At 42.7% G+C, this 17,042-nt stretch overlaps 1 protein-coding gene across 1 annotated transcript in view; it reads right to left on the bottom strand.

Annotated features, from left to right (window-relative positions):
* The window catches only part of STX8 (syntaxin 8), a 76,831-nt gene that overhangs the window by 10,316 nt on the left and 49,473 nt on the right, over positions 1-17,042 (bottom strand). Inside the window, 1 exon segment of the mRNA XM_033139563.1 lies at positions 11,973-12,074. Coding sequence (XP_032995454.1) covers positions 11,973-12,074 — 102 coding nt within the window.

The raw sequence follows: 17,042 nt of genomic DNA, 5'->3' as shown, positions 1-17,042 counted from the left end.
TGGAAACTGGGATGATTTAAGCATTTAAGTTCTATGTAAAGTTTGCAGACATCATGATTATGTGCAGTCTAATAAATGTGCAGAAGATATTAACACTTCTTTGGCTGTTTTTCACATGAAAATGCAAGAATTATTTTACCATTTGATGGCAAATACAATGCTTCTAACCATGATTCTAAACTTAAATGAACAGCACAAACCTAAAGCACAGCATTGTACAATAGTTATGGAGTAGCATATATTTGGTCTTAAGTCATCTACCTATAAAATGAGTCCTGCGGGTATGTGTATCTCCAACATAAACAGGAAGGCATTTTTACATGGAGTGAGTTGGACTTTCGTGTGACATGATCAATTACCATCTACAGGTCACTCAGCTTGCTGGCAATTCTCCACAGTGGTTATGCAGGTGTTTAAAAAGTTAAACAAGAGCAGGGGTAGGCAACCTAAGCCCTGGGGGCCGGATGCGGCCCAATCGCCTTCTCAATCTGGCCCGCAGACGGTCCGGGAATCAGTGTGTTTTTACATGAGTAGAACGTGTCCTTTTATTTAAAATGCATCTCTGGGTTATTTGTGGGACCTGCCTGGTGTTTTTACATTAGCAGAATGTGTGCTTTTATTTTAAATGCATCTCTGGGTTATTTGTGGGGCATAGGAATTCGTTCATTAAGCCCCCACCCCCATATAGTCCAGCCCACCACATGGTGTGAGGGACAGTGGACTGGCCCACGGCTGAAAAAGGTTGCTGACCCCTGAACAAGAGTATCTCCCAGTTTATTTTCCCCAAGAGAAAACCCTGATGTACTTAGCCATACTCTTCCTGCAAATCCATCAGCCTTAGAACATGGCAAACACTTTCCCCCAGATCAGAGAACAGTTGTTGTCTCTTGAAATTCGCTGTAAGGCCCATTACTGCACTTAAATGAAGGGTGTTTTTCAAGCTCTCTTTCTCACTTAACCTACCAGTAAACATGGGAAACCATTAGTTCAAGCTGCCACAATTAACTCTCAGCTTTCCCTTCAAAGGCTTGGAGAGTCTGAAGCTACTTATCATGCAAACAGCCTAGGAGCCTCTTTCTCCTTGTGAGGCAACAGGAGGGGAAAACTACTGAGTTAAGTAGATTATTGGGGAAGGAGTCACACTCAGCTGCCCTATGAGATGATTAGACCCTGGGAAATGCAGACTCCAAATCTCCTGCTCCTGACAGTGAACATTCATCAACTGCATTTGGATAATCTGCTATCATGAACCTTTACAGAAGCTTCCAATACTCTTCTACCAACGGTATGGCAGGTGGAAAGGAACACACTTATTTGTGCAAAAGAAAACTTCATCGCTAGCTGCTGCAAAAACAGCCTTTTAAAAAAATGCAGATGCATCTCTGGCTAAATCACTCTGATAGATCATGCCCACTAAAGACACACATACACGTCCTGGCAAGAATGGGTGCTTAGAAAAAAACTTTGCGGCTGTCTTGACACCAAGTTACACTGCCTGGTTTTACCAGTTCTTTCCTCCTTATATTTCAGTCTTGAACATTATCAGCCACAAACTGGAGCCCAAACATTCTCCTCCCTTTCCTGATTTTGTAATTTTCAACAGTCCTCAGTAGCTTTGGTTATCAAATTCAGCTAAGAGAGAAAATAAGGGAAGAGTGTTGCCCCTTTCCCCTCAGCCTACTTCCTTCCTTACACACACTTTTCTCTTTGGTGTGTTAAGCGTGCATGAGAATTACCTGTGGCTGAGTAACTGATGAGTCTCTTTATAGGTTTACATGCACAGAAGGAAGCCTGAAGCACAGTATGATGTGAAAATAGCCCACTACTCATGTGCTAATTCAGCAGAAACTGTTTTACAGGAAGAGTTCAACAAAATGAAAGGAGATTATCCATGAGAAAGTGGATAGGAACAGAAAGTGTTCAGATAAAGTTACTGAGAAGAAACCTAAACAACCAACAAGCTACTTCCTCAGTCCTTTGGTGCAAACTGCTAAGGACAAGCATTGCAGTGAGTCCAAAAAGGGAGCTTTGCCTGATCAACCACAAAAAAACCAAGAGTCTTCCACAAGTACCCTGTTTCTCCTAAAATAAGACATAGCCATAAAATAAGCCATAGCAGGATTTCTATGCATTTGCGAAATATAAGCTGTTCCCCAAAAATAAGCCATACCCCCAAAATAAGCCATAGTGACGTGGTACCTCCCATTAAAACAGCCTGGAGAGGCGTGGCTGTGCAGCGTACCGATGCAACGCGGTTAAAATAAGACATCCCCTGAAAATAAGGCATACTGTGTTTTGTTGAGCGAAAAAAATATAAGACGGTGTCTTATTTTAGGAGAAACACGGTAGATCATATAGTTGTTATAAAACAGCCACAAGAGTGCAAATTGTTTATTTAAACTTGCAATTGCACTTTCCATACATCATTCATTCAATAACACCCACTCGTGGGTTACCTCCTTTTTGCAGATATAGGGAAAGAGGGCCAAGAGGTAGTGACTTGCCCAAGGGCTTCCAGTGTCCAACATTTAATCCACTGAACCACCTTGTTCAGTGATGTTGAAAAGAGCTAGCTTATGAGGGGAAGGGATTTAAACACAGTGAGATGGAAGCAACCAAACCCTAAAGTAGGAAGCTGCTATTACTCGTACAATTTAAGCAAAGCTATATTACCAATCTCAGTTCTGCACTGAAAATTCTTCAGATATTTAAAGAAGGATTTGCTCTGCTCTGCAGTAACTGAGGACAGAAGAATGCTCATATGGATTCAACAAGAATGGATGGAAGAAAATATGTAGAACATGTATGTATTAAAACTTTGAAAAACAGTAGAAAACTACTGAACAACAATAATGAAACCCAAGGTCCCAAGTCATACTCCAATACCTATAAAGCAGCCTCTCTCAACCCTCGACTACAACTGCCATCAATCCTGATCACAGGGATTTTGTTTTGGGCACTCACCCTTAGTTTTGACTTGGGTTGCCTCAGTTAATCAGAAGTCTCTCTTCCCAAAGAATTTTAACTGCAACTCATTGTGGAAACTGCATGGCAGCAAATTAAACATGTGAATTCATCTCATAAACCAGAATCCAAAATGACTGTACGTTAATTCGAATCTCTGCCTAATCCTGTTGTTTTCTCCCTGCCCTACAAATGGCAATAAGTTCTAGAAAATGTTAATGCATGTGCAAAAATATTTCTCTTTTCTGTGTGTACAAGTATCAGCAGAGAGAATGAAGGGGTACAGGAACTCAGCTTGAGAGTAAACTTAGAAACTCCAACCCCCGATGTTCTATTTTTAATATTGCTATGAAAGAACAAAATTTCTCAATATGAACGCCTCCACTAAATGCCTCCATCTCTTTGGAAAAAGAAATATACTGTACAGAGTAGGAAACTCCCCCTGAGATCCAAACACGTGGAAGACTTTAATATGGCATGTGTTTCTTGAGATACCTGTGACCTAGCAATGCAGGGCTTCATAAATAACCACCACGAATTGTTCTTAAAAAGCAAGCATGTAACCAGAGGAATTTTTAAATATGCAGGTAGTGTCTCAGACCTCATCATACAAGGAGAGTTTTGCATAAGCTAAGCTTCCAGGCATGTTCACACAATAATCTGATTATACAAATCAAATTATTAAGATTATTGAAGTATGAGTGATGACCCCCACCCCCCGCACCAGAAAGGTCTTACCTTCTAATAAGAGTTGCAGCAGCTAATATTGAGTGTAAGTGAAAAAAGCACCCATGGCCACTAGGGAGATTTCTAGGTTAGGTATTTGATCTGTTAAGAGTGAATATGAATGGAAGGAATCACTACATCTTCAGTCTTGTCTGCCTTCTGCTTAAAGTCTATTCCCCCTTATCTCACAACAAGAGCTTTTAGACGCTGATTCAGAAGTGGGTCTCCACTTCCCAAAGCAGCAACAAGAATGGTGGGGAAATCGACTGAACAGCTGTTATTTAATAACACCCTCTGGTACCAGTCAGAAAGGAAGCAGAATCGCCCCAACCCCGCAAGATGATTCAGAAGGATGCTACTGTCAAATGGCATCAGCAGGTATAGAAGCAACAACTGAGACTGTCCACTACAAGCAGAGAAGTCTCTGGGCTCAAATCTGGCCTAAAGCCAGAATGAAACAGATTTAATCAGTCTCATGCAGGAATGCACAAAGTTAGGCTCTCTCTATCGTTGCGCCCCATGAATGGCAAGTGAAGAGCATGGTCCAAGTTTATTCTCAGTTGCTTTTCTAGCAGAGACATCACCCCTACCTCGAGGGTAGCCAACCTGGTCCCTCTAGATGCTATAGACTGCAACCCATCAACTACAGACAGCGTTGCCAATGACGCAGGGTGGTGAGAACATCTGGAGGGGAACACGGCAGCTGCTCCTGACCTACCTCATCCAATCATGTTCACAGCCTATGAGATAAAGGATAGAGAGTCCTTCAACTGCCTATCCAAGCCACCTCACTATTCACCTGTTCGACTTCTCTCCCCTGAACACAGTCACAACTACCAAGACCTCTGATGAACTGAGAGGCAAAATATGGTCACTTCTATAGGCATTAATTCTCATGCAAATGAATAGAAAGGGCTATGGCTTATCTAAAACCATAACCAGGAGTTCAGGCTTTTGCTGGAAATGGAAGGCCAGCCATTAAGCTTCGGACAACACTCTCACAGTGCTAGGATTTCTCCTGTGAAAAACCAAAACACCAATGAATCTTTTTTGTTAATCGTTAAAGTATTAAAAATAAATCTGACTCCTCTAGAAGGGAATGTCATTGGTTATAAATTGTATACCTGGACTCATTAATATCTGGGTATGAAACCCCAGATATAGTCCCACATACAGAAATGGACCCAGAGTGTTGACTCCTTGAGGAAAAGTGTTTGCCCTTTGTGGTTTAGCCTCTGACCTTCCTTAAGGCTAAACAATCAGCCGCTGGAAAGTGTTACAAAACCTCTTCTACCTCCCACTGGCTTTTTATTTACACACACACACACACACACACACATAAAGGTTGGTTACTCTCCGGTTCCTAAGACAGACTCCCTCCAGCTCCTCTCGCTTTCTCTTGGGGATGTGGGCTCACTTCTCCGAACAAGAGGATGACCTCCAGCAACATGGGGCCTGCACTTGCTACTGTCTTCAGTTTGGCAACCCAACACAAAGGCAGTGGGCCTGGTATATACAATTTTGGGGCCAAGCTCCCTATTCACAGAAACAGGCTCCCCAAGAGACAAAGCCTGCAAGATTCTTAATTAAGTCTAAGTGAAAGACAGCCTAACCACATCCTGCTCACATCTTCTGAGTACCTTCATTCTGGACTTCAAACAGCCACAGAACACTGGCCATCAAGCACGCCAAGGCATTCACAGCCAGCAACAAACAATTCCCCCCCTTTTAAAATATAGAAAGCCTAGTCTTCGGCACTGCCTCTTCAGCCTGCTCTCTTTTGCTGCTGATTTTAGACATGTCTCTGGTTTGTAAAACAGGAAACAAAGGGACTTCTTGTGTGTCAGAAGCCCTCCAGAGGGTCTGCATTTCATTCCTCCCTCTCCAGGCAGTGTCTGGAGAGCTCTTTAGCCCATTTCGTCTCATTAACATTTCCATGAAGGATCAAAGAATATATTAAAAAAATATCTAAGTATTAAGTACAATTCCTACTAGGGAAGCCGCATAAACAGATATGTTTAAGAAACCTGTGCAAATTCCTTTGCCTGACCCATTTCTTTATTAGATAATTGTCTCTTCGCAAGAACAACAACAGCTTTTCTTTCCATTGAGCTGCCCTTTCTACAAATCCTGTGAAAATCTTGATAAATACATTCCATTGAACACCCCCTCCCCAAAACCAGCAAACAATTTCTGTTTTCCAAGCTTCGCTGTGATAATGTCCCTTGCAAACAGAAACCAATTATTCCCTGGCAGTAAGTCACCCGCAGTATGAATTGCTGTAATTTTGCCCCTTTTAGCAGCTGCTCAGGGTGGGCTGAGAGGTGGCTGTGGTAATGAAGCACGGATGAATACTAAAGAAGCACTGAGGCATGGCATCCTGTGGAGCAGCAGTGTTTAATTTTTCCTAAAGTACTTTCTTGCTCCAGGAAGCAAATCAATGAGATTTATGTGTCAGAAAGGGAGCTTTCTACTGTATATTTGCATTCACAATCCCAACCAGAATACGAATGTCTATGCACCTGACTAGCTTGTAAAAAACTTTCACCTTATGTTTTAAAAGTGCTAACACACCCCTCCCCCTCCCTCTCCACAATTCTTTGCTTTCTCATTAGAAATGCCCGGCAACATCCACCAGACAAAGGCACTGCAAACAAAGTGTATGGAAAGGAGTGAGGGGGGGGGGTGGAAATTAGGGAAAACAAAAAAGAAAAGAAAGACGTGCAGAGGAATTCCTTTTTCCACTGATCTGTGGAATACATTAATATCCCAAACTGTTGGCACAGACTCGAACGCTCAGATGGGTGACAATGCAAGCAATGACTCTGAGTCTGGGATCTTCAAATAAACCTCCGCTGCTGTCATGGCCACCGGGAAAGAGGCTGAGGGCAATATTCGCTGACCTTCATTTCGTTGTTTCACCAGACCTAACTGCTGGACCTTTGTTTGCCTGTTACTAGGAGTTCCTCTTTCAAAAATGTCAGCATTTCCTAGACGATACAAGAGCCGGTTTATTAGGTAAATAAACCCACCCTAAAGCAGTCTCTCCTGCTCCATGATGAGAATCCACGGAAAGCAGAGACAAGGAGCAAATCTGAACCCTCAAAATGAAGGGAGAGAGAAACCGCAGAACTTTGGAGCCCATTTCAAAGGCAAATATGAAAAGGCCATCAAATGTTATATTGAGCCATCAAGGAATACGACTGGGAAGACTGAAAACTGCAAGAGAGAAGACTTTTCGAGTAACCAGGGATTTATATGGCACTTTCCATGAAACTCATATGCACCAGAGAGGTCTCTGGCCCAGACTCCACAGACCAGGATGAATACAGGGAAATTATAGGTGTCCCTTATTTCCAAACATTACTGTCCCATGTACATCTACAGGACAGGCATCACAGATTCACACTGTCACTCACCACTGCTTTGGCAATCAATTAGTTTGCAGTTATATTTCTCTGGTGAAAGCAGGGGAGGGGAGCATTTATTCCACCCTTCCTTCTTTTTGAGGACTCCAAAGGGAGGATAGAGTTAACTGAACACCATCTACAGCAGCAATGAGACAGTGAAATCCACCACAAAACACCGTGGATTCAGATGCTTTCCTCAAGATTGGCCTCCTCATTTATTTGAAAAAATGGTCAATGACACGGCCCCAGTAGGGCTGCAGTTGCACAATGAAGAGCAAACATGAGCTGGTCCCTCTCCTCTACTACACAAACAGGCCCTCAACATGAAGAAACTATTGGTTTATGTGACTGTCCCGCCATTTTCTTGAGGTTCAGAAATGCTACAGAGCAGTCCTGCGTGTGACCAGGCACTCATGAGGAAGGCCCAGTTCACATCGCACATGGTTTTGTGTGGTGGAGGGAAAGATGTTTGCACTGCTCCTAATGGCTCTCTTAAGTTTTGTTTCAGATATGAAAACCAAGAAAGAGGGGGGAAAGGAAAAGCAGCAACAGCAACAGACTGGACGGCTGGATATGTAAAATCTTTCAGGTGGAACAAGGTATGTTAACCAAGGTATCTTTAACCGAGAAAAGGCACCCTGGGTGTCCTTGCTTTTAGGAATTAAATGCTATGAATCCTTATCATCTCTATTTTGGAAGCTGACGTGCACCTTAAGATTGCCCTTATATGTGGGGAAGTCTTTGTCCTGGATCTTTCCACCATCCTTCCACTATCTGCGCCCTATATTTCTGCTACCTAGCACCTGCTTTTGAAGTACCCATCTTCCTGGTGAAGGGAATTAAAGAGCTTCAGAAAAAACGCATGCAGAATCAGGAAAGCGGGCCACATATGATTTTCACCCAGCTCCCACAAAACAAAAGTCATGATCTCAACAGAACCTCAGCACGATAGCCAATTGTGTGTCCCCCCCCCCCCCCGTTTTTAAAGGAAAATTAAACAACCACCTAAAATCACAGGGAAGCCTCCGCCGACTTGCAGGATTTGCTATAAAATAAACAGCAGGCGTCAAATTCTGATTATCACATTTCTGCACTTTTTCCAGAAATATCAAGCAGTGATTTAACTCCTGGACACGTATCCTTGGAAACCAAACTATAAGCAGCTGCCCCTGGATGTTCACACAATGCCAGGTTTCCCCTCTTTGTATTCAAATATAACTAATTACTTGGCCTTTGAAATGAAAGATGGTTGAGGGGGCGTCCTGGGGACGCACCACAGCCCTCCAATGGCAGAGCCAGATTGCTGGGTCTGGCAACAGCTGCTCCAAATCCCCCACAAGGTGGGAGCAGGCACCAGTGAGGCTCTATTTGAACAGCTGCATATGCAAATGTAATTAACTAGGTGTTGCTGGCCTCTTCTGCTCACCCAGCCTGCACAGGCATGCTAGTCTCCCCTTACCCATTTCTTTGAGGTGAAAGGAGGGGTGGGGGGAAGAGAACACAACAGCATTTTCTCACTAGACATGCCAAATCCTCTTTTGAGTTTAAAGAAAGAGTAAATAACAAGGATATAATCATGAGTATCAGATCCAAACTGCCTACCAGAGTAGCTCACAATCCTGCGTCTTATCACTCTAAATTTTTAGATTTCTGCTCTTGGAAGCCTAACGAGACAAAATGTTAACTAAGCTCGGGGTTTATTTTTGTTTGGGGAGACTGTGGGAGTTGGAAGGATTTTACTGTCCAGACTATTTCTTTCTGAATGCTTTCAGCATGGACTTCTGCCAAGTGACAAAGAGGTTGCTCGGTGATTAAAGCATTGGGATAGAATTCCAGAGATACAGGTTTAATGATAGCCATGCCATGGGCTGTTTGGGTGACCTTGGCAAGTCAAGCAACTTATCCTTTACTCCACTTCACCAGAGGAGAATGGGAAAAGGAGAGAGCGCATCTGATGGTGGTGGGAGGCGAGCTTATTAGGATCTGTGATGCTCTTGACAAGATATAAAGAAGAAAGAAATATGTACGAAACGATGCTGTCTTGTGAGCGTCCGCTGCTGCTTAGGGTCTTGAACTCTGCGAATCATAGCATGCTGGGCACAATTATCTGAGCTTCTGATTAACATGCCACAGCAGTTGAAGTCCTCAAAAAGCACAAACATTTTGACAGGCATAAGGGGATGATATATGAGCGCAGCAGTCGCAGCATCTGAATCTGAAATAAATGGCAGCTCAGCAGTTACAGGGCCCCAGTGCAGCCATAGGCCACTGTTGGCCACCATCCAGACAAGTTATCTCGATGTCTCAGGGCAAAATTAGACTGACCTTAACTTCATGAATGAAATTAATGCACTTTTTTATTATGTAAATAGCAGCTGAAATAATAACCCACCTACCATCTTACAAGAAGAAGTTACTATGTTTTTATGCCCTTTCTCCAAACTTGGTCCGTTGCTCTGCTATCGGTATGAGGTGTCACACACATTTTCGATAACAACTTCATGGAATAAGATCTGCCAACATCACAAACCAAATGGTAGTAACATCATGGAAAGTGATTCCAAATACCCAGATAGCTGGGCTTAGGGAACATGAAAAGAGGCAAAGAGAAAAATGGAACAGCTCATAAACCAGGGGAAAAACGGTTCTTTCAGGGAAATCATCTTTTGGTTCACACCCAAGGCAATTGTCCGTGCAGTTATTGGAAAGAACGCTGGCACAATCTTCTGGCAAACCGGCCACAGGAAAGGCTGACTTCATGTCACACTGAACTAAGCTCCCCGCAATACTAAAAATAAAGCGGATGGAACTTTCACTCGTCAAAATATATATACTTTGCATCAGCTGAACAAACCTGATTACTTGCAGCCCTGAATTTATCAAGCCAATTGACTTTCTGAGAAAAATTGCCAAAGAATGTGGGTACTGCACCAGGAAGATGAATAAGGTGAGAGCTGGAGACATACTCCTACTTTCTAGGGACATTCTTTTAGAATGTCACCCACATTTTAAAAAACCCGCAGATTTATTTAAAGTTTGCAGCAAAGTTTGAGGAATACCGTAAAAAAATAATATTCCTGTGAGAAGTTAATACAGTGCAGCGCATACCGATTTAGGTGATAGAAATTTAAAGCCATATTTTTGTTCTCCCCTAAAGACACCATAAAAACTAAAAGCAAAGAGACATCTTGCTGCGATGCCACCTTGTGGAACAGAAGAAAATGGGAGATTTTAATACAACCCATTCCTATCTCTTACCATTCATATGCATTTCTAGTGAGCTGGAAGAACTGGCGGGGAAAGAGGGGAAAGCATGGAGGATAGACCAAGTCATCTTTAATTGTCTTTGGAAATATCGGATGAAATATACCTTTGTTCTCTGACTCTTAGCATTTCATAGAGCCAAGTTGCTAGGTAAAATCGAGTCAATCTGAAAAGCATCTGCCATCTGCTTGATGGTGGGGAAAAAATATCACTAGCCTACACTATATGATTTCACGACTAGATACGGGTGCAAATCCCTGCTTTCAGAACTCAACTACACAGCAATCTGTAGGGGTTTAATATCAAATGGCTGACTGCCACCAGGCCTAAGATGTTAATGCTAATAATGCTAGCACAAATTGTATGCTTCTGAAGCTCCCCCCACCCACGATACCATGGGAAAGTTGCTAATAAATAACAACAACAACAACAACAACAACATTTATAGCAACATCTAAAGCCAGGAGATCAGACATTTTCCATCATCGTCCTCTCCTCCCCGCAGAGCCATCATGAACCACCACTATCTTGAACAAGTATATGATGTTTATTAAATATTAACTTCCATTTACTGTCCGTGGCATTGAAGTCTTCTGCCAGACAGAAGGAGGGATACAAATACTTCCAACAAGCACAGGATTATTCTTTCTAAGCACAGGTAAACAGTCTAACTTGATGGCCTCCCTTCTTTTTTGCTTAAGCCATTTTTTATGTAACTTGTTTCTCGGGCAGAAAGAGACATTCAGTATTAAGACATTCAGTAAATTAAGTGTACTGTGAACACAAAACTCAACAATGAAGATCAAGGATTCCCGCCCCGCCCCCCCCAAACAATTGGTTTTAAATCCAAGTCTTTTTAAATTTAGCACATGCAGTTATTTGAAACATAAAGGAATTGTACAAGTATTCAGTTGTATTTCATCAGCCCGAACCCAGTTTCATACTGTTTTGCACTAAACCAGGGTTTCCAAACTTGGGTCTCTTTGGACTACAATTCCCATCATCCCAGTGGCCAGGGATGATGGGAATTATAGTCCAAAAACAGTTAGGGACCCAAGTTTGGGAAACCCTGCACTAAACCAATGTATTATATGGAAACGAAATGGTGTTAAATATCCTGCACCTATCACATGCCAAGAAAATAAAGATTTAAAATTATGTACACACATGGCTTAACTGGCAACATACGGTTTATTATGTTTGACAATATGGAAAGTCCAATAGTAGAAACACAAAATGCAACATTGGTGGCCTTCACGTTAGAGAACATTCTGCTTTGTAGGGTATCTGTAGGGAAATACATTTTACCAAATGGAATCTCTTCTACAAATAACTCCCCTTCTCCATATGAGGACACTAATTTTACTCCTCTTCTATCATGCCTACTTCTTTTCTCTCCTCACTCTCTTTCTCAAAAGCAGTAGCTGCTTAAATCGTGCTTAATTAACTGCCATTAACCATTACAAGAAGACAGTGAAAAATTAACGACAACCTTGGTTAGAAACATTTTAGACAGCTTCAGGCCAAGAATCGGAAGCTACAAAATGGCAGCTATTTTTATTTTTATTTTATTAAAAAAGTAGACTTTTAAGTCAAACCATATCTTACCACAAGAAGATGATTTTCTGTCCACTGTCATTACACGCTTGGTTTGGTTGCGCAGCTTGTTGTCGGTATTTTCTACTAAATTGGTGATATCGTCGATGATTTCTATTAAAAAAAGAGATATCGTTATATAGTATGATTATCCAACTTTCCCACCACCACACCCAAACAAATGCAACGTTATCATTTTATGGCACCCTTCCAGCAACCAAGAGCTCTGCAGCTTTGATCTAACTTATTGGCATGGCAGCCCTCTGAGGAAGGTTAGACAGATGGCTGTTTTAAATGTGACAGAAGCCATGCAGAAGCCACCCAAAAGCCTCATGGTAGGTGTAGCCCATGTAGATGCTGCACTTAGCTAGCATAATGGATTAAGAAGGTGCAGACACATCTGTTGCTCGGCCCATAGTTAGTACAAAATGCTTTATAAATTTAGACCAGGAGAAGGGTGAAAATTTTATCTGGGCTGTTTGGAGTGCCTGCACAGAACCTCCACTTTTGCAATGGGCAGTGATCACCCCAAATCTACCTGCAAATGACCAGAGATTAGAAACTGGCCCTGCACATTCAGCCCTCATGCTACTTGAACTGCACTATATTGTCCCACAGATTTTGTCCAAACCTGCAAATGGAAAATATTTGCACCTTTGCATATTGGTATAATACAATTTCTAAGGCTCAGTTATAACTGAGAATAAAAACTGAAGCATGATCCTGTTTAAACAGCTTCCTTATAGAATATCTCTCTTACAGTTGTACTTCTTCTCTCCAATATTCCATTTTTCAACACAAATAATGACATCTTGACTATAAGCAAGAGCTAACTGCACTTCGGCATTAAAAAAAAAAACATTACTTGCTTATTTGTTTCCAGCTGAGATTCAAGGTGCAGGTACTGATTTATGCGAATAGCAAACTCCACTCTCCAAGTCTGGATTCATATGTATTCCCCCAAAATAGGGGGTGGAGGGGAGGGGGAGAGACTGAGCATGTTCAGTGGACACAGAATGCTAGCTGACTGCTGAAGGAAGGCAGGGGGCAGAATGGAACATTGTAGGGAAAAGGGATAAAGTGAAATGAGAGGGAAAAGAAGACACAGCTGCCTGGCATCCTGGCACTCCACACTTAGCAGCACAGGTCCCACTTGCACTGAGAAGTGTAAGAACATAAAAATATGTATAGAAAGAGGTTAACATTCCAGTTTCTTCAGAGGTGGCATATCCAGGTGAAGATAACGGCAGAGAAAAGGATGCCATACACCAGGGGTCAGCAAACTTTTTCAGCAGGGGGCCGGTCCACTGTCCCTCAGACCTTTTTGGGGGGCCGGACTTTTTTTTTTAATGAACAAATTCCTATGCCCCACAAATAACCCAGAGATGCATTTTAAATAAAAGGACACATTCTACTCATGTAAAAACACGCTGATTCCCGGACAATCCACGGGCTGGATTTAGGTGGTGATTGGGCCAGATCTGCCCTCCAGGCCTTAGGTTGCCTACCCATGCCATACATCCACTGAAAACCCATCGGATTCACAAGGGTGACTCTGTATAAAACAGCTCCTTACAGAATGGTTAGTTTCCATCACAGACCTTGCAGTGGATTCAGGGTGAAAAAAACAAGGAAAATTATTAAGCAGTACAAAAATTAGCAAGCTGCCAACATCCAAGTGAGGTTTCAACATGTTGTCTTCCAATTGCAAGTCTCTTGCTCTTGGCTATTGATAAACGTTTTAGTAAATTCCAATCCTGTCTTCACAGATACAGTCAGTGTGGCAGGGGTGAGGCCAACTGACAAGTGGTAGGTTACGAAGTAATTTATAAGAAGAAAGCTTCTATTAGTACATTCGCTCAGCTCGAACAATGAAAATTCAAAACTGATGATCACAAGTTACACAGCCACAGCCACATTAAAGTAGTTTTTTTTTTTTTTTAAAGTGTCACTGTCTTTGAATTATGTTTTTCTGGCTTCTGGAGCACAAAACAGAAAACTGCTTCCAGAAAGAACAATTGCCAAGTGTATAAATTGACCATGCCCCACTTTGAGTCCATTTACATGGAGTAAAAAAGAGGCATTGTAGGGCATTTTCTTGAGCAACCACAGTACTTGCAAGGCCTCACTGCTTAAACTACCCCTGTAGTTTGCACATAATAAACACTTCACTTTATAAACAGTTACATCTATGGGGATGGTTTACATATGGAATGCCAACCTCTCTGCTCTGAAAACCATAAAAATGATATTGTTCTTTACTGTATTTCAGTAGCCAAGAGTGTGAGCCGTGAGTCGCCTGCTGACCTCATCTACAAATTCACTAGATAGTCTTGGGTAAGCTAGCATTCTTCTCGGTGTTAAGCCCTACCATCAGTAATAGAGAGGGGGAATACCTTACAGGGGTGTAGCAAGGATTGCTGAGATTATGCGAAGTGTACTGAATTCCTGAAGTGTTCCATGTATACTATACACTGTATAGGAAAGCTCTCATTCATGGCAAGGTGCCACTGAGGTTTCCAGGTAGGCCAAGCCTGGAAGTCCCTAAACTTTATGAGCCCAAAATATGCAGTCTGTGTGAGGCACCGATCAGGAACCCAGGACATTACAAAATGTTAAGAAAAAGGAAAATAAACAGCCTTCCCTTCCATCACTCTTCTTTAACATGAATTCACCAGGAAAGAATTTGGAGGGGGGAAATGGGTAGAGAGGGAAAGAGAACTCTGTGAAATTCAGGGCAGATGGGCAATGAAGAAGGAAAACTGGAAACTGCTCAGCTTAAGAAAATAACATTTTTGTTCTGTAGGAAGTAAAATGCTCCTTCTCTCCACCCCCACAGGAGGAAGATTTACTTGGTTACATCCCATCCTGAATCAGTTTCTGTCTGTGTGCTACTCAGGTGTGCCCTCTCCCAAGAGGCTTGAGAGTTTTTATACTTCTGAACCACACACAGAGTCCCAAGCATGGTGGGATTCCTATAGCACTCAGAAGGAAAGCAGGCTGCTTGCCATATAACCTCCTCGTATTTGTACTAATTGATTTTCTGATTTATTTAAAATATGTAAAAGTCTTACTTGGATTTGGCAGCTACCTTAAAGAACAGGCTTCACAGTTCCTGCCCACTGAGTAAGCCAAATACAAACTGCACTTGCAAAATGCAGAGGGGAATGGATTTAGCAGCAGGGCTGGGTAAAATCGCATCTTAGCTACAGATTAATAAGACTACAGAAGAGCAGGATTTCCTTTATTTCAGTTCCACCCAGCCTTTCTTCCATGTGTGAGGTTCCAAGCCAGGCTCTCATTTGGACTTGATGATGTCACAACGTGACGCACCGCTGCCACTGCACACCGGGTGCCACGGCCGCTGCCTTACCTCTTGCACTCTGGCGTCATGGTGGTGACTGGACCGGGGCCTGCACTGCGGTGGGGACTGGATCAGGGCATTGTGGCAGAGACGAAAGCCCAGGTCCAGTCACTGTGCAAGAGGTAAGGCAGTGGCTGTGGCACCCGGTGTGCAGTGGCAGCGGTGCATGGTGGCAGCTGCGGAGGAGGCAGAGGCTGGGCACCCACGGGCATGCATAACTAACATTTTGTGGGAGCCCAGGCACCCAGAGAGACGGCACATATGATTTAAGTGCAGGCAAACACACATTGTTCCAAAGGGAAGGAATGATAGTGGACAAAGGCAGGGCATGGCACTGCCCTCAGCACTAGACATAACAGGTAACAGAGGCAAAGAATGCCACTGTTCCCATCTTCTTCTACTACTGCTGCCACCTCCTGCAGGTAAGTTATTGCCCCAGAACCTCAGAAACCACCCTTTGACATAACACGGGGGCTGAAAATAGTCACTCTTCTGAAGTTCTGTATGGAGGAGGAAGACCAAGTTCAACATGACCTTCTACCATCTTGCTTGCATGCTGTATCAGGGTTGGGTGATCCTCTCATTGCTTCTGCAGAACCCTTTAATTTTCCTCCAGCTGGAGATGGCAGCAGCTGTGGAGGAACAGCTGCATCTAGGTCCAGCATATGATTTGCAGGTTTGCATATTGACCTGCAGGAGGTGGCAGCAGCAGTAGAAGAAGAAGATGGGCACTGGTGACAAGCAGGTACATGGTAGCAAGTCTGGTGAGGAACTAGGATATTCTTGGTTGAGAAAACTGTTACCGATTTCCTTCCTCTCGCCAGTAATGTTAGCCAATTCTAATGGTCTGATTTGATTTTTGTTGTGTGGCTAAAGGACATTTTCCTCGTTATTAGAAACTGACTCTATTTCATGAAGAAGGGACTATAAATTTTAAAAAGAAATGAATAAATGACCTGGAAGAGCAAGAAGATGCCATCTGTGTTGGAAAATTATGGAAAGAAAATATTTAAAAAAGCAAATCAGGCAGTTAGAGATGTGAATCTGCACAGAGGGAGGCAAGACTGAGGGAGAGATACATGAGAGGCAAAAAGATAACATGAGACAAGCAGAGAGTATGTATAGAGGCAGGTGTGGGAAACCTTTGGCCATCCACATATTGTTTGACCAAATCTCCCGTCAGTCTTGACCATGCTGGCTGGAGGGCTGTTGGGCATTGTAGTTCAGCAGGTCCCCCATCCTAATATATACAAATTGCAGGTCTGGGTGATGTGGATTGAGAAACAGATGAGCATGTGAAAGCGATTAAGACTACATTAGTACCAGGGGTTCATTGTACTAATATAGTGGCAAGAGAAGAACACCCCACACCTACCATTTTGGTTATGATGGAGTACACAAATAAATTGGTTGGCAAACCAATGAGAGATAATGCAGCCAGCCTCTGCATGGATGGGACTGGCTAGCTGGAATCAGGACGCCTGGAAGCCTCTCAGTAGCTTCCTTGCTCAAATCCCTTATATTTATTCTGGAGGCACACAGTGTAAACCCAGCTTCTCCCAATAGATCTATAATATATCAACAGAGTAATGTATATCTGTAAAATATACACCACAAAATTAGTCATTGGGACATGGCAAATATATGTATACTGGAACCGGGTTTAAGAAAAACATCTCAAAACCTGAAGCCCAGAACATTTCATATCATACCAAGAA

Source organism: Lacerta agilis, chromosome 2, assembly GCF_009819535.1.
Source record: "Lacerta agilis isolate rLacAgi1 chromosome 2, rLacAgi1.pri, whole genome shotgun sequence".
NCBI lineage: Eukaryota > Metazoa > Chordata > Lepidosauria > Squamata > Lacertidae > Lacerta > Lacerta agilis.
This window is presented reverse-complemented; position numbering and strand designations above follow the sequence as displayed.